This window comes from Saccoglossus kowalevskii, chromosome 9 (genome assembly GCF_978046115.1).
Source record: "Saccoglossus kowalevskii chromosome 9, keSacKowa6.1, whole genome shotgun sequence".
In the NCBI taxonomy this organism is placed as follows: domain Eukaryota; kingdom Metazoa; phylum Hemichordata; class Enteropneusta; family Harrimaniidae; genus Saccoglossus; species Saccoglossus kowalevskii.
In genome coordinates, this window is record NC_140649.1 from 21775695 (window position 1) to 21801207 (window position 25513).

At 37.2% G+C, this 25513-nt stretch overlaps 1 protein-coding gene across 1 annotated transcript; it reads left to right on the forward strand.

Annotated features, from left to right (window-relative positions):
* Positions 1-261: 261 nt before the first annotated feature.
* Positions 262-18804, forward strand: LOC100372502 (uncharacterized). The gene is made up of 23 exons (XM_085503994.1): positions 262-385; positions 4082-4256; positions 5545-5777; positions 6477-6546; positions 10890-10981; positions 11293-11407; positions 11932-12107; positions 12439-12660; positions 12810-12998; positions 13375-13493; positions 13709-13877; positions 14214-14360; positions 15069-15179; positions 15694-15902; positions 16009-16116; positions 16265-16420; positions 16588-16723; positions 16905-17081; positions 17167-17366; positions 17486-17528; positions 17715-18051; positions 18204-18271; positions 18452-18804. Exons 1-23 carry the CDS (start codon positions 262-264, stop codon positions 18466-18468), a joined length of 3393 nt encoding a protein of 1130 aa, XP_085360120.1. The 3' UTR covers positions 18469-18804.
* Positions 18805-25513: the final 6709 nt, after the last annotated feature.

The following is a 25513-nucleotide window of genomic DNA, read 5'->3' on the forward strand; positions in this document are numbered from 1 at the left end:
CGCCCTCACCGAGGAACTGTGCAAAATTTGAGTCTAATGAGAGTGTGTAGACCAGGTTCTGACGCCAGCTTTCAAACGAAGTAATTGTTTCTGATTTTGACAGACACCACTGCTTGGGCGCCTGTTGTTGGTTGGCCATAATGATTAGTATTGCTTAACGAAATCAACGTCGGTATTATCCAGTCGATATATTGACTGACTGGCTGTACACAATATGCGTGTGTAAAGTCCGTACGTGTATAGCAGGCTTGTGAGTTAACGATGTCCGTATTACCTTTCAATGACGTGAGATCCGAAGGACGCTGCCACCACGCCAGTATGGACACAGACCTGTTGTATACAGAGCTTGGACTACAACCAGACACTTCAGTTGGAGCGCTAACGAGCGAGTAACTCCGTTTATTTCTCAACGGGAAAACAGAACCAACATGGCGGGGAAAACACAACGAGAGAACAGAGCATGCGTAGCAAAATGTAAAGCGAACACAAGAGGGCGTTAACATGATTGTAAATACAATAAACACACATAGTGGCGCTGGTGAAATAATAGATGAAATAATAAGTTAGGTAAAGTTAAGATAATGAAATAACTAAGTAATATAATAATCAATTAAACTAGAGATGCAGGTTCGTGGGCACTCAGAGTGATTTTTTTTCTTACCCAGACAGTCTTAGCTAGATAGTGTTACAATTTCGGAGCTTTGTCAATTTTGGAACATGCTCAAAAAACGATTTTAGAATATAGAGAACCGAGGCATGCTTATGTGATTAAAAGTCCCGAAAGTTTGTTTTCGTTGCTCTTTGATTGACAAGTCACGGTTGATGTTATATGCAAATGAGTTGCTGGCCTCAGTTACGGTGACTTCCTGTCCTGGCTCCATGTTTACTTACCTCAAGCGCGATCAACTAGCCTCGCACATCAAAAAAACAAACAAAAAACAGACAAGACGTAGACGCTCCCAGCGTGAAAGCGGAATGAAACAAAACATACAGTTGTAAATGATAATTAAACTTTTTCACCCTTATCTCGCAACATGTCAGTAACTTCTATCCTGGCATCTTTCAGTGGTATACTGTTAAAAAGTTTGATTTTTTATTTATTGTCATGTAGGAGGAAGGCCCGATAGCGCGATTTAATTTTCGCGAAAAAAACAAGGTCACAATTTCTTTTGCTTTCTTGGTGCATAGATTTCAAGCTTTGTCGCATTGGGGGCCAAACTCCAAAGACATTTTTACACTGAAGTAAACATTTTTCGTTTCGCTGTCACGATTACCGTGCTGATATAATTGCGATGCAATGGACAAACACTACAGCTGTTGCTGTCATCGATAACTAACTTTTCATTGTCAAAATACACAAACGTAATATGCTCGGTTAATTCAAAATAAAAAATACCCTGGAAATTACAGAAAATCGGCAATGAGATGCTGTTTTTAAACACCACGGAAAAATCATGCACTCTGCGATGCCATTTTGGTTACCTTAATCGGAAACCCCCTTGTCAGCTAGCATTCACCGGTAGCGATGTCGCAAAGTACGCTGTATGACCGTGCTCGGCGACCTCTGGTACTAAGGCACTCTATGAATGAGGTATTTCCAAAGGTCAGGGTTCCTTTAATTTTCATCGACCCGTCTCGTCTGTAGTTGAATGAAACCTGCCTCGATTTACAATAGTTCCTCTTCCAATGCGACTTCATTTCGAATTCGTTTCACCGGCGTTTGGGTGATTGCGTAGTAAAAACTGCGAATAGCCGTTACGGCCCATTTCAACCGCGACGTCTAACACCGTACGGCCCATTTCACCGGATCGCGGAAACTGTGCCATACAAAGTATTTTTTAAAGGTTTGAGAGAAGGCAAATTTAGACTCAACCCACACAATGGAGATCGTTATGTTTATATAACTGTATGAATATCTCACCGGCTTTACGTAATTCATTGTGCCCCTCCTTCAGTGAAATGGAATGAAAGTTTTCACGGAAGGTTGTGACTTTGCGGACGATTTTTCGTCCATTTCCCTCGAATTGTAAATATTTTTATTTTATTTTTTTACCTGACGATTTAACATCAACCAATGTTGGTGTGTATTTCTATGAATTTCTTTTATCCTTTTTTTTTTACAAAATGGCGATTATCTCAGTTTCATTTTTTACTGTGTATATGTAACGAAATATGAATGAGTGCTTATATTTTCCCATCCCATTATGTAAACGGCGATCAATTACACGGCATTCAGTTTTAACCTGTTTACCAGCGCACTGTATTTTAAATCGACGCCAAATTGAGGGTCCAGAACTGGATAGATTATTGAGTAAATATTTTGCCAGCATTTATTTAACAAATCGGTGGTTTAGAACTATTCAATGGAAATTTGGTGGGAGACCCCGAAAGAATGAAGAAAGTATACGATAAATACAGATGTGGGGAGGGCAGCGATGTTTTGGATGAACCAATAATTGCGCAGATATTGGAAAAGGTCGAAACAATACAACGAATTTAGAAAAATTATCATCCATTTACAATCGGGATTTGACGTAAAAATGGGCTACGCAATAAAAGACAGAAATATAAATCAACGAAATTAGGATAAGTAGGCGTGACTGTTAATCAAGGAACAGATTTTATTGGACATTTGTTGCCGAAAGCTTGGGCACAAACACGGTGTTTTACCGATCGATTTAGAATGCGGGTTTTTTAAATCACGTGACTTTAATTTGGAATACGGGAACTCATTTAGCGTGAATTTGGAAATTTCAGAAAGCTTACAATCTTATTGTGAAAAGCCATTATGCTGAACTGTAACAGTATAAGGTAATAAACTGAAAGTTATGTTGAAAATTTCTCGTGAGAAAATACAAGGCACCAACTGTGGAATGTTTATAACGAATGTAACCATTGTATACTCGCATACTGATAGTTTTATTTTATTATTATTTTATTTCATTTGAGTGTTATTTATATGTTTTATCATTACCGAGTAGTATTATATACTTGCTCGTGAAAACTTGTGTATGACTCTTTGATATCACTTATATCTTGGTATAGTGGGCGAATATCTGCGTTAGCGTAAATTGATTTAAATATCTTCTGTCATCAGAACTGGTTTGAGCCAGTGATGACCTCGGTAAATGCAATGTAATTGGCCAGAATTACAAAAGGAATGGTATAATAATAACTCTAGAGATGACATCAATAATGTTATCAACAATGATGGAAACCAATCTTGTCAGAATATAACAACACACATCTTTCAATGTTCAAATTATCTTAAATTTTGCCCGCGAGCAATCTCTGTTTTTTTTTGTCGTTATAGACTAATTAATTATTCCATGTGCTCAATTCGGGTTATGGGGCACTTTGATGTATGTGAGTACTGTGAATATGCATTGCGTCCTGTCATGTTTCGCTTCCTCGGTGCAATACATACCGTGTTTATGAGCTGTATATTGATTTGTTGAATGCACTCCTATTTATTTGTCGACTATGTCCCTTAAACTTTTACTGAATATCATTTGCTTGTTCATACAGCAATGGAGTGGTTTAACATATGTTGTTTCCTGTTTTCGTGCACTTTACTCGGTAGGTATAAACTTTTGCCAATTTTGAAGCACGTGGTGACTTATTCATATCAAGCAAGATCCCTAGTAGGCTTCCGGTTTCCGTTACTCTAACAAAAACAATTCTCATAAACTCAACATTTTTTTTGCTGAAAAACAGTCTCCTATTTGTTCTGGAGTGAGCGAATGTAGGTCAGATAATAATATTTTCAATATTTAAGATGATTATCTGCCATCATAATATAAAAGTTGTTTAAAAGAGCCGGCGTTTTTCATACACCATTTTTTGATTTATTGCAAAAGAGTAGTCTTGAGCTAGTGTGCAAATGTTTACTTAGACCTCAGGATCAATTGCCAACTCTTCAACATAGAATTCAATTTAGTGCTTAAAATCGGTATTATGCACGAAACACCGAATGTATGCTGCATGCACGCCATGCATGTTAAATAGCTTGTGTTGTGTTGAATCAGATAATAGCTAAAATATAACTATGAAGTTAAAATCTTTTTTGTTACATTTGTAGTTGTTGCTATTGACCCTAACGACTGTGATATCGATGTCTCTGGCACCTGCTTTGTTATCATACATGAAAAGATGAAATGGGAGGAGGCTCGCACTAAATGCCAAGACCTTGGTGGCAATTTGGCCGTGCTCGACAAGATAAATGTACGGGATGCTGTAAATACAATTACTGTTGGGTGAGAACTACACACAACTTAATCATCTTACAAAACAAACTTAAAAAAAAAACGAGTTATGTGTTATATTTTCAAATCACAAATAGAATCAGTGGTTTATTTGCGAACTAACTGCCTCCTAATGTTTGAACATTATTTATATTTATATATTATATTATATGTTAATTTAATTGAGTGTTCTCAGCTTGGTATCTCATTCAAAACCTTCATTTACAATATATTGTTCGAAAGCCTGGATAAAGAAAAAAAACACTTCTGAACATACTAGGTAGACATTTGTTTACATAAACATCACATGGCAGAAAAAATGTTGGGCCTTGTCAAAATGACTAATCCCGCGATTTCCGGCTGAAATTTACGGGATGCACCGAGCGCCACTAATTCTATATAAATATGTATTAACTGTATTTACTTCCTAAATGTTTCCAGAGATTTGTTTTAGCCCGGGAGTTTGCCACTAATTAACAGATGTGATTGGACACTATTCTGTGACAAAATATTGTATTTGAAAACACGGATACATCTCATTGCCAATGAATCATTGCTGTCAATATTACACGTGGCATTGACGTAGCAAACTTTACGGGGTTAGAGGAAGATAGTTACATTCATTACTGAAAATGTATGATTTGTTCTAGAAACAAAATACTTATAAATGCCTAACACGTTAATCGTGATGTAAGAGGATAGGTTTTTATCAAAAGGTAAAGAAAACGGGAAAAAATCTTGCACGTTACTCTTCCACAGCATGTACAGCTCACTGTACTCACTGTTATAGTTCGAGTTGATCCAATAGGACATAATACAATGAAATATGCACTCGATGTAAGCCACTCTAAAGACAAACATTATACATAAACATAGCAGCGCTAGTTTAATGTTTCAAATCACCCATTTGAGTGGCTTGCCATAAACAAATCTTTATATTAGCTGTAGTGGTTCATCGTTTTCATATAATATAAATATTAGAAAAAAAAAGAATTTGTTTTTATTCTCGCTACTTTAATTGCTTTTCATTATAAAGAGCTGATTGCGTTTTTACTCACTGCGAGTTCAGAGTACAGTGCCCAATTAAAACGACAATTTGTGTTAAGAAAAGATCGTTAACTACCCGTGAAGAACGAGTCCAAGTTTATTGGACCATGTAGGATAATAATATTAGGAATCCATAACATTACACCAGATGACAGACTGTGCAATACATATATATATATATATATATAAATTACCAAATTGAATATAGTATCAGCTGAACAATATTTCAAAGAATTCCCCTACTTCGTTTCAGAGGAGAGTCATTGTGGATTGGTTTACATGACTTGGCAATTAATGGCCAGCCATTTTGGGTTGATCCTGAAGTAATTTACAATAGCAATAAAGTGTATCCATGGGCAATCGTAGACGACAATACTGACAACAGAGACTGTGTTTTAGCTACGGGAAACCAGGAAGGCGTGCTTGAGTGGCGATATAACAACTGCGGCAGTCTACATGCATTTCTCTGCGAAATTTTGGGCTCAGGTAAAATACATGTTATGTGTGTATAAATCAGATAACATGCAAATCATCCTCTATGGATTTCTTGTGCAAAAACTGACTGTAAATCTATGTGAATCAATGTGAATTAAGAACAATGTATGAAGTGAATATCTAAAAAATGTTTTTTTCAAATGGAAAGACAAGCTTGTTTGCATGCAAAATAGTGGCGTATTTTCAAATACCCCTAACGCGCTTAACATTTCGAACAATTTCTATGTTGTAAAATTATTACTTAAGATAAATATATAGCAGTGACAGAACCCTATTTTACCTTCAGATATGAAAAACCTCATCCATTTACTTTATGTATGGAAATAAGGTTATCACAGAAAAAAACAATGTGCTTGAGATTTAATTCTATTTAATTTGTATGTATTATTTATATTTCACTCATTTTATTGTTTTTATATATTGCCATTAATTGAAGATGAACCTTATACACACTTGCTTTCATTTGCAGATGATGATGCTGATATGGAAATTATTACGGCAAATAAACTGAAAGCGGAATAAGCCAGATTGGCTGAGTTAGAAAGACCAAGTGCTAAGATTGCTGAAATAAACAAAAATCTTGGTAAGTAGTCATTCGTAGACGAGTAGTGGTGCTATACAACTAACACATTTATACGAAGACCATATCATATTACATTTTCACCACATTGACAATTACATTACTTTCAGAACTGTTTGAAGGTGACATTATACTAACTGATGATGATCTACAGACCATTCAAGATGCGGGACAAGATGCGTGAGTAATTGCATTCGAACATGAATCTTATTTTGTTACATTATACAATCAACACCATCATAATATTGAAACAGGTCTGTGAGTTTGACTTGCACGTGAAAACGGTCAAATGAGTTTTATTAACATCTTAAGACTACTCCTCTCTCTGGTTAGAATTTGTTTGGGGGGGGGGTGGTGGTGGTTTCGGTAGTGTTGCCTTGTCTGTCTGTTAGCACGATAGCTCAAACAGTCATATAAGGAACTCTCATAACAATTCTAGGAAGTACAAATCCATTACATTTTGGTACAGATATTGTACGGCTACCATTGATACTGTAATTTCGGAATGATTTTTCATTTATAACTCAAAGGTTATGGATGGTGCCATAAACACAAGGTGCAATACATTATAATTCACAATATGTAAGTAATTGAGTTGCTAGGCGGAGGTAGTGCTCTCCGAGTGTTTCCAAGTTGACCAACGTTAAACGCAGTATACGGCAACTTCTCCTCACAACTCTTGCAAGGGGGATTTGGATTATAACACGATCTAAATCCCACTTTAAGCCTATATACATTCCTCTGTTTTAGTGCTAAGCTCCTTTGATAAGTACAACAGCAAATATTTCGTTGATGTTTAGGTGCTCTCATGTGATTGGTCAATGATAAAAATAAACACAACGTCATCGGCATCCATTTTCTATTCTTACCCACAAGCCACTCTCGTGTGAGCAATAATGATAATATTGAGACGAGCGGTATGAGATAACGAACATTATCTTCGGTAATAAAGTCCGAAAGCGAAGTCATCTTCAACAGAACATAGTGTTTACAACTTGCAAACAGAGTCTGTTTTGATTGATAAGCAGTGTACATTTTTTGTTTTGTTTTATTTTGGTTCATTTAAAAGATAATGAACGGTGTCACTATTCAAAACTGCATCTCTTCTGTCTTTGGCATACTTCAGAATGATAGATTTTCAATGTTGGATGGTCGTATTTCTACAAAGGATCTGTCTCTTCCGACTGAATATAGCCCGACAACCGTCGTGACGTGAGGACACACAAAAGCGTTGGTAGTACACGCAGAAAATAGGGAGGGAGTCCAGAGAGAGATAGAGAGAACAGCCAACACGCCCTTATGACAGAGGAAAACGTGAAAACTTCATTTACGTTCTTACATGCAATGTTAGGTTTTGAGGGATGCCAAGTCCACAAAAGTACACTAATTGAACCAAAAAGTACGCTTTGGAGACATACCTATCAGGGGGAATACTCTTCCACGGGGTCTCCACACTTGTCAGGGGGGAAACTCGTCTCGTCTCTCTATCTCGTCCCCTTGAGGTACGGGATCGGGAAAGTCACTTTACTTTACAGTCAAATAAGGCTCACACAACGAAATACGTTTTAGCTCTCGTCTTAGTCGATCTTTTGGAGCACTCTATAAGACACAGCGCCCTGGGGAAAAGTCCCCAAGACTCTCACAAGGCTGAACCAAGACTCGCCCAAGACTGGACTGCGTCAAGGCTCGCCCCAAGACTCTCTTAGACTGACTCGACTGCCCAGGACTGCACTCTCTCTCTACTGCGTCTATCGTGCTGTACTCGCCAAGACCAACTCAAACTCTCTTTATTCATTTTCAAAACTCTAACCAATTACAAAGCAGTAAAAAGACTCTAGGGCGTAACCTTCAATCATAAAGCCAATCACACTAAGTACTGAATACGTCATATCTTTTGATTAATCGTTCACTACATTAATAACTACGGATATAAACTGTCAAAATGAGTAGTCTAAAAAGCGGCGGTTATCTGGTAATTAGTTCCAAATCACTGAGCCAAGTTCCGTCCAAAACTTCAAATAGACCTAAACGATGACAGACATAACACAGCAATTCGCTCGTAATCAACTAATTAAGTCGGTCAACAGATACGCGAAAACAAATTCATGACACATCCCTTCACCCAAACTGAGATATGCCTCTCGGCATTGCACGTTCACAAATCAAAGATACCGTCAGCCACTCATCGTCATACGGTTAAATACAATACTAAGAAAAGGAATAAATCAAAAAGAGTAAAACACACTAATTAAGTACAATGATTATAAAGTCTAAATACAATGGTTATAAAGTCTCAAATATCAACGGTTATAAATCAAAAACAAGGGAAAGGCTACCAAACGACTCACTTTTCTCAAAACGGTCCGCTGAGGGTAACCCTTCGCTGCACTGTCTCCGTTACTAAGGTTACAAACTCTATATCAAAAGGTCAAAAAACTAAGGCGTGGTGGTGTAACCAAGCGATCAGCTAATCGCTGCAGTCGACAGCATGATCACGTGATTACCAGGGATGCGTCTCTCGGTTAAAGCATAGCAAAGCGGTAACTAATAAACAATGAATAAAAAGCTATTAATCAAACTCCTGTCATATACGCTTATAAACTTCAACTGAACTCACAAGTCGTTAATCTAAACAAAAGTCATACGGCGTGGAAACAGAATGCAAAGACAAATCTATCATAACACATTACTCCTCTGGCAAAAAGACGGGGAAAAAGACTAAAACGATAGAAACTACTAAGTCACATATAAACCTGTCAATCATGAACAAAAGCTTGCGTTATCAAACAATATGTATATAAGCGCACCAAACTCTCACCTCAAAAAGACATTAAAAAACGTTACAAAGGCGCTCTCAACTCAAAAAAGCGTCAGAAGTATTCCGGAAAACAACACATAAACAAAAACAACTCTTAAAACGTCGATATCTCTGTACATCGACAAATCTCAAAACTCTTAAAAACTCATTGGGGCATTACTTTCCCCATCATAATCCGTACTCATAAACTCATTAAAACACCATAAATCTTCACAAAACTCAAAACACTGTGTTGCAAATACTTGTCCACTGAGGCGCGCTTAAATCGTTATAAAGGACTTCGAACATCACTAAATATCAGTTCAAAACAAAGATCTGGGCGCTTACACACATACAATTCAACATCACTTAAAGAAACGGTAAAAATGATAGGAAAAGCAAGCAATACATTACATTACTGAGCAATAGGGTTAGGGTTCTGGAAAAGAGTTCAACGTCTTGAGTTACACAGTGTCAGTTACAGTGTCCAGCGAGCGGTACTCTAAGCAAATAGCTAAAGTTCTAATCAAAGTCTATAAGCGTCTTCTTCTTTCGTCGCGTTAGTTCGGGGTCGTTCTTTGTCATCTTCTTGTCTTTAATGTCGCTCAATTCTTAATTATACAGTCTTATACAATACTCATCCTTCCGAAGGGGTTCTGAAATCTTCATCTCTTCAGCGTTGTACATCGGTGTCGTTCGGGTAAAGCCGTTAGTCGTCAAGCGCGGTTTCGTCTTTGCCATCGAGCCAGTTAGTTCGGTTCGCAAGAAAGACACACCTTCGCCATTTCACTTCTCTTCACAGGATGTCAATGTGTGTTAAACACCTGCCCGGGTTCATCCAAAACGTATCACGGGGAAATCTTTCTCTCTATGGGTTTCTCCACACGTGTCAGGGGGGAATCTCGTCTCGTCTCTATATCTCGTCCCCTTGAGGTACGGGATCGGGAAAGTCACTTATACTTTACAGTCAAATAAGGCACACACAACAAAATACGTTTCAGCTCTCGTCTTAGTCGATCTTTTGGAGCACTCTATAAGACACAGCGCCCTGGGGAAAAGTCCCCAAGACTCTCACAAGGCTGAACCAAGACTCGCCCAAGACTGGACTGCGTCAAGGCTCGCCCCAAGACTCTCTTAGACTGGACTCGACTGCCCAGGACTGCACTCTCTCTCTACTGCGTCTATCGTGCTGTACTCTCCAAGACCAACTCAAACTCTCTTTATTCATTTTCAAAACTCTAACCAATTACAAAGCAGTAAAAAGACTCTAGGGCGTAACCTTCAATCATAAAGCCAATCACACTAAGTACTGAATACGTCATATCTTTTGATTAATCGTTCACTACATTAATAACTACGGATATAAACTGTCAAAATGAGTAGTCTAAAAAGCGGCGGTTATCTGGTAATTAGTTCCAAATCACTGAGCCAAGTTCCGTCCAAAACTTCAAATAGACCTAAACGATGACAGACATAACACAGCAATTCGCTAGTAATCAACTAATTAAGTCGGTCAACAGATACGCGAAAACAAATTCATGACATACCCATGCAGATTTTGATTTGCCAGTACATGATCCATTTTAACACCTACTCATAACAAAATGTACATAAATATCGAACTACTGTTAGTCAGCCACAAATAATGGTATTTTAATGCAGTAGGCCTATTGTAACCATATTAAACTACTGGCTTGATATGTTATCATCTGTTTCTTTTGTTTAGAAAACGTGGTGTTTACACAACCCAATTTTTTGCTTCAAAGCGCTGGCCCGATGGAAAAGTTAACTATATTTTTGATAGCAATTCACAATTCAGTAAGTATGCGTTTCTATATTTTGGACATTAGGAAAGTTTTTATGTTAATACTTGTATAAAAAGTACTACTCGAATTTATTTATTTATTGATTGATTGATTGATTGATTGATTGATTGGTTGGTTGGTTGGTTGATTGATTGATTGATTGATTGATATTTATTTATTTATTTATTTATTTATTTATTTATTTATTTATTTATTTATTTATTTATTTATTTATTTATTTATTTATTTATTTATTTATTTATTTATTTATTTTGCGAAGACTATTATTTTTAATTTATTGTTTTAATTATTTTTATTTAATAGCCAATGTTCAAAAAAGTATTGTAAGGAATGCTTTGTTGGGTATTGAACAATTAACGTGCTTGACGTTCATTGAAGCCACTGCATCCGATTATATAAGTGTCGTAAGTGGCCTAGGGTAAGCCGGTTAACTTTGAAATTTCTTACTTTTTCATGAAAACATTATGCTGTATTACTCTCCTGTTCAACTAGCAGTTGCCCATCTGCCACTTGTGTATCTTTCTTTTTAATTTTCGATAAAATAAATGCTATTTTTGACTTCTTATTGAATTCCGAGGAATCACAGATATAGTGTATGCCATTTTTTAATCGTTTCCCAAATGTTCAAAAAAAATATGGCAGTCGGAACATACAAAGTTAAGAACATTTATTTTAGTGTTTATGAACCTATATCTATACAATAATCTTGTTTCCTTTAAAGCGGGGGAAGGGGGGTCGTCACCTGCGCACGCGCGGGAATTGAGTCCCAAGCGACGATAACAACACACGCTAAAACGCAAATGCTCATGGGTAGACGCTTGTTTGTAAACGCATGCGCAGGTGGCGACTCCCCCGCTTTAAACAAATTTGTACTAAATTTGTTTCGACATATTAAGCTGAAAATAATGATAACATATAACGTATTATTGTATTGTACATCAGATGCATTTCATACGTTGGTAGAATGGGAGGAAGACAAGAGCTGACCCTTGCAGATAATTGTTTCGCGGAGGGAATAATTCAACATGAATTCATGCACGCTATTGGTTTAATTCATGAACAATCCAGATATGACCGTGATGATCATATAACGATTAACTGGGCCAACATTAAAGAAAGTACGACCAATTGTGATTTTCGTTTCACGTGGTATTTTTTGTCAGAATATATACGTCTTAATTATCCGTCATTTTTTCGTTCTTGCTTGTAATTTAATTGCATAAAAGTTACTCCTAATTCATTTGATATAACGCCAAATATTATTTCAAGAGAACATTTTTTAGTTTTAGTACCGTGGAAATGTGCAGTCACTTTGTACAAGCCGGTGATTGTGCGCGTGATGCACGAACTTCAAACGAGTCAACATAATTATTAAGCGCATTTAAAAACCTTTATTGCATTGAACTAACTGGAACAGGTTTTCATGAACAATTCACGTTGATTTTTTAGACTATATAGACAACTTCGACATGGTTCTTCCGTTTTTTTTGGACGTGCAGGGAACTGCATACGATTACGGCTCCTTAATGCACTATGGTCTGTACGACTTCGCCATTGACACTAATATTAGAACGATTATACCTAAGACGGATACTGATATTTTCATTGGTCAACGAAATGGCCCAAGCGACACGGACCTTGTTGAAATAAATACATACTATGGATGTACACGTAAGACCAATGACACTTTTTTTTTCAATTAACTAGTTTATGTTTTTAGCGGTATAAAATATATGACTCACCAATATTTCACTTGCAATTATAATGAAGTATAACATGTATGTTTACGCATGCATAACATGAGTTGTCTCCGTCAAAAGATGATGGAAACTGGTCCCCTTGGAGTGCATGGACGGATTGTTCAGTGACATGCGGTGGATCTACCGAGACAAGAACTAGACTGTGTGACAATCCTGCGCCATCGACGACCCTCCCAATAGGAGCACCATGTGCCGGCGAAAACACCGAAATCCGGACATGCATGGTGAATGATTGTCCGTTAGATATAGGTAAGCGCTGACGTCACTGATGATATGAACGCAATGGTTGCCAGCTATTACTTTGAGAGAAGTTATACGTATATTCCTCCGAGACAAATTGATAATTTTACCCCCGGATGCATGAGTGTCCCTAATGACTTTCACTGGCCTTAACCTTCTCCGAGTACACACATTTAGCTCCCGATTTCATAATATTGAAATTGTATATAAATTACTTTATGTGTATATGGTGAAAACATTTAAGCTTTGTTCGAATATTCGCATCTTAAATAAACACCGGAATCCAACATGCATGTACCATATTACACCAATGATTAGTTTAATACCGACAAGAAAACTCTTTGACAGTTTATTCTAATATGCGTTTATTAACATCTTTGTACAGATTACGATTACAAAGGCTGCTGGTCTGATATTAGTCTGCCGGCGTTGCTACCTTCATTGGAAAATACGGGTAATCTGTATTTAGATGGTGAATATACATCAAGGACAGACAAGACCAGGGTAAAGTTATTTTCGCCCAATAAATAATACAATCATATTATCAATATTCAAAGTCGGTGCCTAAATGGTCGCATTTGAGGTCCCAAATGCGACGAAATAGAATCAGCTTTTAACACATCAGTAAAGCTAACTATTGGAATCCCCCGAAGTCAGTGCGTTGGGTTGCATGGCAAGGCTATCTTTCAATTCGTAGATCTTCTTTTTTCATCACACAGAAATGTGCAAGAGCCGCGGTCCATGCACAGTATCAGTACTTTGCTCTTCGGTATGATGGAAAATGTTTCGCTACATCAGATGAAGGACTTTATCAGTCGCAGGGTGTTTCCCTAGGTTGCAATTCTGGGCTTGGAAGTGGAAATGCCATTGACGTTTACGAGATTAAAGGTATAATGCTCAAATGTCAGAGTGTCTCGTATCATCTCATCTACACGATCTGCAGAGTGAAGGTGTAATATTTTCAACTGAGATGCCAGCAACGAGACTTACTTTCATTGTTTTTAAATAAAAGTCGTAACATTGCGTACCGGAACTCATATAGATATTATGCTGCGATGAAAAATATATACTTGCACTTTGAATTGAAACATACGTTCATAAACTAATTATTTCACATGTGTACTTAGTGCACCAAATTAATTATATAGATTATTTTGCCACATACATTGTTTGAAGTCCTATAAAATTGTTATAAAATGTCACATTGCATTCTTTTCCTGATAGAGTGGTTATGTTCAGATGATACACAACCAATTGGATTCTGCGGTTTACCAACGGTACAAACTCCCTACACAGTAAGTAGCTGCACCGCCGACTGCCAGACAGTGGGAGGGACAACAACCGATCCAGTAGCAGTATGTTGTACGAAAAGTGAGTTACATGTTATTGTAGATGACAGATAACGAAGTATTAATGTTTACCTTCGCAGAGTCAGGTTGTCCGCCAACGTCATCAACTACGGGCATTACTCGTCATGGTGGCATTTTTGTTATTCATAATACATTTTCCGTTCAACTGCGAGATCTCGCGAGATGCATGAAAGACGCGCGTCGAACGTCTGCACAAAAATCTAACGATTTGATTTTGAACTCGAATTTCTTTATTTCGTAGCTCACATCGACCGACCGATCTTCGACAGAGGAATATTGCTCTCGAATACCCTCACTTAATCGAAATTGTCTATCATCAAATGTGTACAGCACATTATTAAGCATGGAAATGCCCCCAAAATATTTTCGCGTTTGTCGAATCTACGCGATGTTTGACGCCACTACGACGCTATGACCTTTGTTTGTCCTGTTTTTACGTTCGATTTCACGCATAACGCGTGATTCTCGCAGTGAACGGAAAATGGTCTAGGAACTATCACCAATCGGTGATATTATCACCGGAGCAAAATCCTTTAAAAAGAGGATCAGTGTGATTATGTTTTCCCAGTTTTTACGTCGCTAGATCGTACGTAACTCTGTCAGCAGTCATTTTCGATACAAGAAGAGCTATATGTCCGCTGCTAGCCTCATTTCATGGTGTAAGGTATACACTGGTGCAATATAATGCGCATCATGTTTATATTTACAGAGCAGTGTCGTTACTACTGTGGATCATTTATTGCTGAGCGGAATTGTTGGTGCGATAACGCGTGCGTCACGTATGGAGACTGTTGTCCTGAGTACGCCAACGACTGCTCAGGTATTCGTTATGATAATATATATTTAATTGTGATCAAACGAGAAATGTTACAAAAAATTCGTTGGAAATAAGCAGTATATCCACCAAAACAATGACATTGTCTATTTTAACTCACTCTAAACACTGTCTATGTGTGTTTACGTTGACATTGGAGTATCAATTGTCATATATCCAATACGAAATTGATATTGTGTGAAATATATGTGTAAAGTGCATATGATAAACCACAGTGTATGTGACGGGTCTACTCAATGAGATATTACACACAGGATTGTAGTGTTTATAATATAAATTGCACGGCACTCTCCGTCGACACAGAGACACTGAACTGTTAAGGCTGTTTGTAAAACACATTTAAATTTGTCCCATGTTATGACGCAAATGACTCTAATTCTTACGTACTATGTGTTTCTTCTTGATTGCATGCAACGACATGCATTTTCAAGGTTTCTTTACAAAATGACGTCACTTATCAGTAGATTGACGGTAGTGTATTATATTATGTTTATTGCAGGCTGGGATGTTTGTTATGCTTTTGGTGATCCACACTATTGGACTTTTGACAATGTATATTTTGACTTCCAAGGGGGTTGTGAATATGTACTGGTCGGCACAGAGTGTTTTGGTAGTTACAATCATTTCTCCGTGACTGTCAAGAATGATTTCGTGTCGGGGCTCCCTCTGAGTTCGACCTCAGAGGTGACATTACAAGTTTATGGCAAGGTGTGTATCACAATACTATCTGCGTATACGTACGGAAATCAACATGTTAATTTGAGGAGTAATTACTTAGGTAACTTATTAACGTAAGTGTTATCTTCACTAACAGGTTATAAAATTATTACCGTATAAGGCGGTGACAGTTGACGGCGTTACTGTTCACCCACCCATTCAACTATCCAATTTTCTGAGCATTTATCTGGCTGGATCTTGGCTGGTAAGTATGGCGATGCTTGAGTGATCACCCAATATTGCCCTTTTCCCAAGCCAACGACACCATGGCGTTGTATGCATAACAACATAACTAGACCAACTTAATGACACATAATATCTGTAATCTAACTACAACTATTAAATATCCTCAGATTGTGAACACAGGGTACGCAATGAAAACATACTGGAACGGAGATTCGACTGCTGCTGTTGTACTGTCGAAAACTCACCAAAATTCGGTGTGTGGTCTCTGTGGCAATTTCAATGGTAATCAGAATGATGAATTCATTGCACCAGCCGGGGATTTGGTAAACATATTTAAGTTTATTTAGTATAATGTGGTTATTATTGTGTACTGTTTTTCAATGTAATACTGAACATACATGCATGGACTGTAGTACACATATCGTTTGTATCTATACTGAGTATACATTCGTCCAAATTATACCAATGATCTGATTTAAATTCTCAACAGGCACCATCTGCTAGCTCATTTGGCGAGAGTTGGCGGATTGGGACAAGCTGTCACCAAAGTGCACGTTCAGTGCATGATGAGATTCCACGCGACACAGCCTTAGCAGAGCAAATTTGTAACGACCTTTTCAACTCTGGTAAATAGGTTCTCAGTATGATTTGTATTGGATTCCGATAAACTTATATGCTGCGTTACATGTTATGCTTTTATATGTGTTTTGTCATTAGTCAGTCACGAAGGTGAACTATGCAAATGGGCAATTGGGCATAAATTTCAAAATATTTCCTAATATTGAATGAGTGTATTATATTTCGTAGGTAATATATCGGATTGTACCCTCGACCCGGCAATGTTTAGTTCAGCCTGCTTATTGGATCTTTCAGCAACACTTCCCAACGACACTACTGGTGGATGTGCGGTGGTTGCAACGTATGTTGCTCAGTGCCAAGCGCAAGGAACCATGGTCGGCGATTGGCGAACTGGAACAGAGTGCGGTATGGATAGTATATATTAATATAATCAATGTTTAATCGTACCAATGTAATAATATTATTTAATTAATATTTTCTCTGTGTGTAGAAATACTGTGTCCAGCTGATTTCGCTTACACGACATGTGGATCAGCCTGTCCTCCAACGTGTGAAGACCCTTACCCAGTTGGTTCATGTACTGAGGAGTGTATCGAGGGTTGTTTCTGTGAACCTGGTAAATTAATTGATAGTGGGCAATGCATTGACCAAGCGGACTGTGGCTGCTACTATCTGGGAGTATTGTATAGGGTAGGCACAATATAGATCAAGTTGAACCCTAGAGTCAAATATATAGCTGTGATATGAATATATTAGTACGTGCCACCTCGTATATCATAATACTTAAAGTTGATCATTTCTTGTTTCAGTTTGGTGAAACACAGCCCAATGAAGTAATATGCTCTTGTAACAGTGAGTGCTTGTTGTTTCATTTTTTTCATTTACAATAGTTGTCTATACGTCCCAAAAACATCTATGATTCAACGGACTATTAAGCGGTCCCAATATAGTGAGATCTAGGTCAGATAAATCTGATGAATTGTATCACGCTGAGGTCACTGATCAAATAACAAATCGCAATTACATTTATATTTGTAGTCCCCGATACCGTGTGTGTCGGTTGTCGACATTTCGAGATAAACACAGATGAGGTAACGTGGGCGACTGCGAAATCCAACTGCGAAAGCCAAGGTGGAAGACTTGCTATGATAGACACACAAGTAGTATTCAACAACATTCGTAAATATATATTTGGTAATCAAATCGATGACGAAATTCGAAAAGGATTTTGGTTCGGGCTTGATGATATTGACGTTGAAGGTTCGTTTGTCTGGAGTGACGGCACGCCGCTAGGAGATTTCACAAAATGGGCAAAACGACAACCAAATAACAATGTCAGATCCGACCCAAATGGGCAGGACTGTGCTCAGTTATGGTAAGCAAACTGTTTCGTCTTTAAATTGTTGAAGGCTACTAATTATTCACACGAAGCAGTAAATAAAGATATAATTTTGTTTTCTCCAACACCTGATATGATGTCATCAATTACTGTACACAAACATTTTTATAATGACATTCACTCAACAGGAAATTGAAAACTTTGAAATGGGACGATACTTACTGCAGTCAGAAGAATGGATACATCTGCGAATATAGTGAGTAACATTGATAACTAGACTAGAATGTCATTAGAGTATACGGAAAGTTTAACACTTTGGTGTACATGGCAAGCGTTAATACTTTACGCCTACATTGGTTTGGTGTCACTAAAACCTACTTTTTTCTAGCTTCATTGTTATATATTTCTCATATGCGATTATTCTATATTGTTTCAGCTGACCAGTGTATATAAGAATCCGTTTAAATCGACCGATCTCTCGGCGTACCTGCAGATCACTGTGGTGTAATTTATTTATTTGCATGCTACTTATGATGATTAGTCTGTGACTGAATATGTTGTATACTAGATACATACTCGCATAAATATACATTATATTCAAATTTTCCTTTTGCCCTGTATTATGTCTATCTATGGTTGCCGAAAGCCATTACGAAATCATTCGGACATCCGAAATGAAATATTTTCCTTTCTCAGCTGTCTGCAGTCTCTTAATTACTATATTGCATGATATCGCAACGATGAGAAATTTTAATAGTAGATTAAAATCACGTATTAAAAATTATGAAATATAGTGTGGTGTATATATTTAAAGTGGAAATGTGGATAAATATTGGTAATTCATGAAATAGTCACAATACAAGCTACCATCATAAGAAGTATCAGGTTAATAGTTCCTCACTAAAAGATCTCTCAAAGAAATCAAACACAGCGGCGCGTGCTCTGTTGCCTTTCAATGCCTTTCGCTTGTTTATGTCAGTTATGTTGTTTATGTAATGCCATGATAAAGGACGACACAATCTATTGGTTGAAATTTGAAAGTGGAGTGAGTTGTCGTCACAAGACAATGCTGAATGATGAATCATTCAATTTAATTGAGGTCAAATAACACGATCACGCACGGGTTCATTAGCTGGTCGGCTTTGAAACCGTGCGAATCGAAAGATGTCAACAATATAACAACATTTTCCACAGGTGCATGCTCATCTAACGTCAGCCAAACATGCGATGCACGGTTTTTTATTTTTCTGAAATTACACCTACTTAATTCTAACATCGTTTAATTGAAAACTGCTGACTGTTAACGTACGGCTACAAGGACGCTAATGAGTTTTATGGTGATGTGTTGTCTCAGTGTACTTGTGTTACGTAACTTGTATAGAAAGACTATGTACGGCTAATGATATGTAGAAAACGCATCCGAATCATGTAGATATTATAGTAAACTACATGTTGCAATAAACTACAAACATCCTGCTTAGCTGACTCAGCAGAGTGACCATGCATTCAAACAGCTCGTCGATCTGAAACCCCAGGGTTAAAAACGATTAAAAATGCTTCAAAATGTCCATTTTATGGAGAAAAAAATAAACTTGAGTGCTGTGAGAACAACATATTTCTGACGATCAGTCCTCTCCTAGTAAATGGTAATGTCGAGATCAACGAAACTAGTAAAGAGGCTATGTTTAGAACAAAGGAGTACTTTCTCAGTAAACGGGCATTGCTGAGAATGAAGAAACTAGTAAACGGGCACTGTTTGGAGTATTTCCTAGTAATTGCTGAATCCAAATCGGCCGCTATCGGAGATTAGCGGACTGCTAGAACAATGTCCACAAACCATACAACAGTATTACTATACTTCTTCTATCTGTAACAATTGCCCCAAAACAAAAATAATTAACTGAAGTTATATTCACAATTGACATAGTGAATGTAATGTTGTAACCCAAGAAACTGGCTGTGTTACTTATGTGGTATAAGTAATTGTCTTCGTCCTACGTGTCATTAGTAGTTTAACCCCATTGCGAAAATTACTATATTTAAACGCATATATGAATGGATTACAACAAAATTGAGCAATTGTAATACCAACCGAACACATCGACTTCAGCTCTATGGGTCAAATGGCCATAAGATGTAGACTAGTCCAACAAACTGCGTAAGCGCTAACAACCATCACTAACATTGACACAAATAGTAAACACAAGGTGATACAAATTTTGCTTATGTTTAAATAATTGAATAAATAATTCCATTAAAAATACTTACTAACTTCAAATTGCTCTATTTTGAAGACCCGACAATGCGGTAATGTCGTTCAAGTAACAAGTATATGTAGATTACGCTCACAGTCAGCTGGCTCACACGTGAAAATAAAATGAATGCGATATTTACTATATGGGGGCCGCCATCTTAAATACGAACACCTAATTACACGAATGACATAGAACACTTTCCTGGGGTATTTGAAACCAAAAATTGTCATTCCAGCTCAGCAGCCAATCTTCGTGTAATTAGGTGTTCGTATGCAAGGGATTTTTCCACACAAAAACGCCGAATTCGGTCGAATTTTGTTTTCGGTTGGCTTAATATAACCCCAACGGATCGTATTTTTGTGAAAGATTGGTATTTTTGTCCTGATTTGTAGGAATCTGAAAAACGCGTTTCACAACTTGTCTCTTATTTAGTTTTATGCCGCATTCAAGATGGCGGCCCCCTTATAGTAAATATCGCATTTATTTTATTATCACGTGTGCGCCAGCCCCGCCAGCTGACTATGATTACGCTTGTAAAATCTTGTGATGTAGATGAGACGATGTTCCTTTCCCCATTCGGTACATATTTGAGAAAAAGAATGCAATAAGCTCGATTTTGTTCATACAATGGGTAAATATGGGCTCAGTGTTCTGAAATTGTTGGTATTCGTTGACAATATAAGGTTATTACGAAGATACCTCAAAGTATGCACGAAGACAGTACAGCGGCAGTATCGACCGACGCGCAGCCGAGGTCGATGCCACAGCGTACTGTCTGAGTCTTTTCCAACCAAGGATACATCACGGCAATGCCGAAATCTAAAAAGTTTAAAAACAGAATCAGCGAACTTCTTTGTATGGAGTCCGGTCAAACCCTGGTGGCAGCCATGTTAGTTTTCATTATTAGAGGACGCTTACACGCGTAATCATTCCATATTTGGAATTCACATTTTCTAATATGTTAGGCTGAAAATACCCCATAAAATACCGCAAAATTAGCTGATGGTCAACAGAAGTATGAAACCGTTACTTATAATACAAGTATATATTTATAAAAGTGAAATATGCTATCGTCTGAACCAAAATACTCTAAGTCATATTCTACATTTTTTTCTACTAAGAATCTTAAATGTATACTAGTATATTGTATACGTAGGTTGAAGGTTAGAACCATAAATGATAATTGTATTGAAGTATTAATTATTGCATTAAACCGAGCGTATTTAAGGCATTCTCAGCACGCTTTTAAACATAATATGTATATTAGGCTAAACAAAACAATTGTTTTGTTGCCCTCAGCGACTGACCGAAAAATATGGAATATCGGGTCACGGTTTTTTTTAATAGGCCTAAATATTAAAAAAAGTGTTTCCTCTAAAAATTAACGATCCCGGACCGTTGTTTGATCCCCAGGGTTCCCGGGGGATAAGTGGCGACTTTGAACCTCGGGTTGATCTGTATTCAAATACAAAAGACTGAAAGAAACACTTTTATTTTTGTGTTTAATATCTAGCATGCGTTTAATTGATTCCCATATACTTCGGCTATTTACGATACCCTTAGTTTTCACGAGTTTTAAAAAAAAAAAATCCGACCGACCGACTCAATTTTTCAATTTTCCGACTTGAGGGCAACGGCGCGATATAACTTATTTTTAAGTATACCGTACATGTTCTAGCGGTTATGATGCTATATATATTACTGTTCATTTATTTTGTATTGACCAAGTTTATTTTGAAAAATGGCACGGAAAAAAAATCGGAAAAAGAGTGTTCCAATGACAGGCGAAACCTGCAAGTTTCTGAATATCAGAAAGCGTATTTTTTACTACGAAATACAGTCCCTCTACGAAACAAAGTCGGACGAGTCGAGTGAAAACCCAAGTGACATTTGCTCTACTCCGGGGCTCAACTACACCGGCGACTGAAGACACCACCGTAACCACCTCGAATGCTGACGATGAGTACACCACTATACTGTCACTGGAGGCTGACGACACGACATCGACATACAGGATGAGCATGTCGAAACGAAAAATATTGCCAGCGAAGTCTGCAGTATCTGGCAACGCGTGCGGTGAAGCGAATAACACGAGACTCGTCGACCTGGATATATTGAAGTGAAATAAATTTCATTTTTGATGGGTATTCGTAATAGTAAGGGAACATTTTTTTCTCTCAAATGTTTGTATAAGGGACATTTGCAAGAAAAATTAAATTCATCATCCACTTTCTGTAAAGCATATAAAATGATGATTCTTCTTTCTCTGGGATTATTCTCCGCTCCACCACTTTCGATGCGCAATCTGTGACACGAAATACATATAGGAAACTCTTCAGAAAAACAGATTATTTTTTATAGAGACGATAGGTGTCAAGCTTGAAAAATGATTGCAGCAATATCAGACGATCTTTGAATAAAGGCGGATAAAAACATATTCACACTGCCAACCCTTTGTATAACACAGGACATACGGCAATCAAAACTAAAAAAAAAAACAGTCCGGACACATTGGTAATTATAACAACATTTAATATACGACGTCTTGTCACGATCCAGGATGTTCAACCAATATCAAACAATACGAGACATGATCCTAGTGGTTCTCAGCGGAAATCTACCAAGTTCGCCAAGTGCAGCGGCGTTACAGGTATTATAAATAACATTCAGTATATACTTGCAAAAAGAGGTATGGAATTCCCAAATTTCACAACCATAATTCAATATTGGTACGATTTTGACGTCAAAAATGGCTTAATATCACTCACACGACTTGCAAGAGCATGCTGAGCGTGTGTCCATAAACCCGATGATGAAAGTGTTATACCCAAATATATAAAATATGAGCTCTAGACGACTTTTACCCTCACTCCTGTCATCAATACACCAATGCTCATCTGATTTAAGTCTACCCTCTTTTCTACACACTATAGTTCTAGATTTGTTTATATTGATTTTAAGCTTCCACTGTGTTATACCCAAATATTTAAAATATGAGCTCGAGACGACTTATATCCTTACTCCTGCCATCAACACACCAATGCTCATCTAAAGTCTGCCCTCTTTTCTAGACACTATAGTTCTAGATTTGTTTATATTTAAGCTTACAATAAACACATAATTTATTCAACTGCTTTTGGAAACCGATCATAGAACTACAAGAAATGGATAAATCATTGGAATAAAGCAGATAAAGTAATTTCAACCTTCTTACATATACCCCGTTGTATAACCCACTTTACAGTTATATCGCCTATATCATTAATGAAAAGATTAAATAAAAGAGGAGACAATGCGGAGCCTTGCTGAACAACAGAAGTACAATTAAAAAAGTATGTGATACCGGCAGGTGTCTTAATACATGACATTGCTATGCATTGACTTTTAATACTTTTCATATTAGCTCTGGGAAGTTAAGATTAAAATGCTTTTTCGAAATCAATAAAGGGACAAAATAGTCAGGAAGTAATGTGATGCCTTTAGAATTAGCAACTGTTTTGCGGCGATCAAATCCTTAGCCCATAGACTAGATAATTCACCTAGAACAAGTATTTTGTTGAACATATTGCACACAAGCTGAACACAATTAGAACGTATATATTTGAAACATTCTACTGGGATATCATCATTCAATAACACAAGCTTTACCTGATTTTAGATTATTTATTATGGGGTTTATTTCATCTAGTGTGATTGGTTGGTCTAAACTATTAATTGCGCTTTCGACATGATTAATATTGGTGTTAGATAGATTTAAGTGGAATGTTGCATTCTTATTCTTCCATTTAATTGTAAAAGTCTTCAAATTGGATGTCATGATACCCCGGGCTGTTAAATAAACCTGGGAAATATTCTAACCAATCTTGAGGAGAGATTGATTCTGGAATACCAGCTGGCCTGACCAATGACCAGTAACTCATAGAATTAGGTTCAGATGCGGACTCAGCAAGACGTGTTTGCGGACGGAAATCAAATTTCTTCCTTTTATGACGTAATAACGTAAGTGGAAGAACTAAGCTCACGTTTATGGGTTTTGAACAAATATTTATTATACGATTTAATTTGACTACATTCTTTGTTCCACCAAATATTATTATTATTTGTTGGTTTATATTTGGAACGTTTACTTTTCTCCATGCATTTCAAAGAATTTTGCAAGAGAGTATCTAACATATTCACAGCTGAATCGATTCGACCTTCGTCAATATACATAGTAATTTCTTTTATCACTATGACGCAATCATCTGCTTTCCAAAAGTCCAACACCAAATCTCTCAAGTTGTTATTCCACTTACAAATAAAACATTAAAAATTGACAATTTTATTGACCGTTAAATTACCACTGTCACGCTCATTGAAATATCTGCCAAATATTCTTGAACAATCAAGCAAACGTTTACCAAAGTTAATTAGGACAGTGTTACTCGCGAAGATCTGCAACATTATTTATGTCTTCATCAGGGATGAAATCATCTTCACCATGCTCAATAAAATCAGGTAGGTTGGCAGTGCGAGCATTGAAATCTCGACTTATCACAGTTGGACAGTTATTGCATTATGTAGTATACTTAGACAATTCACCTGCAAGCACCTGGAAAGTAACATCATTTGCATATTTGGATCCCGTCGGCGACAAGTAAACAGTGCATACTAGCTTAGTGTAGATTACGTAACTAGAACTTAAGCTAATTTGTACTCACAGAATATCCTCACTGACACTTGGCAGGTGGGTGATGTCACTTATTATGGAATTCTTAATAAAATGGAAATTCCCCCAGAGTTTCTATCAAATGCATTGTTCTCTTTCTAGCATGCAGTTGTGTAGAATTACTAGCCCATGTTTCTGTGAGGCAAATAATGTCATGTCATGTAATAAACGAAATATAGTGTGGGTCCAGGAATGTGTTAGTCCGTTAATGTTCCAGCAGATAAACTTAACATTTTCTATTGTGGTTGGTTTTTCCTTTGTAAATATTGTGGTCATTGTTACTATGGTTCGAAAAGCCACGACCATTTACTTAGCTGTTGTTGAAACCAGTTGGTCAGATATCATTTAACGCTCCGTCATACACGTACAGAGTACCGCCAATCTTTAACATGTCGTCACTTAAGAACGGCTCGTTTACCATCCTCACTTGCGTTCTTGAGGACAAACCTGGGTTTCCTTATTGCTGGCCACACTTTAGAATTAAACTGCTCAGAGACGCGCGTATTGGTTTCTTTCAGTAACACATTTATAGTGT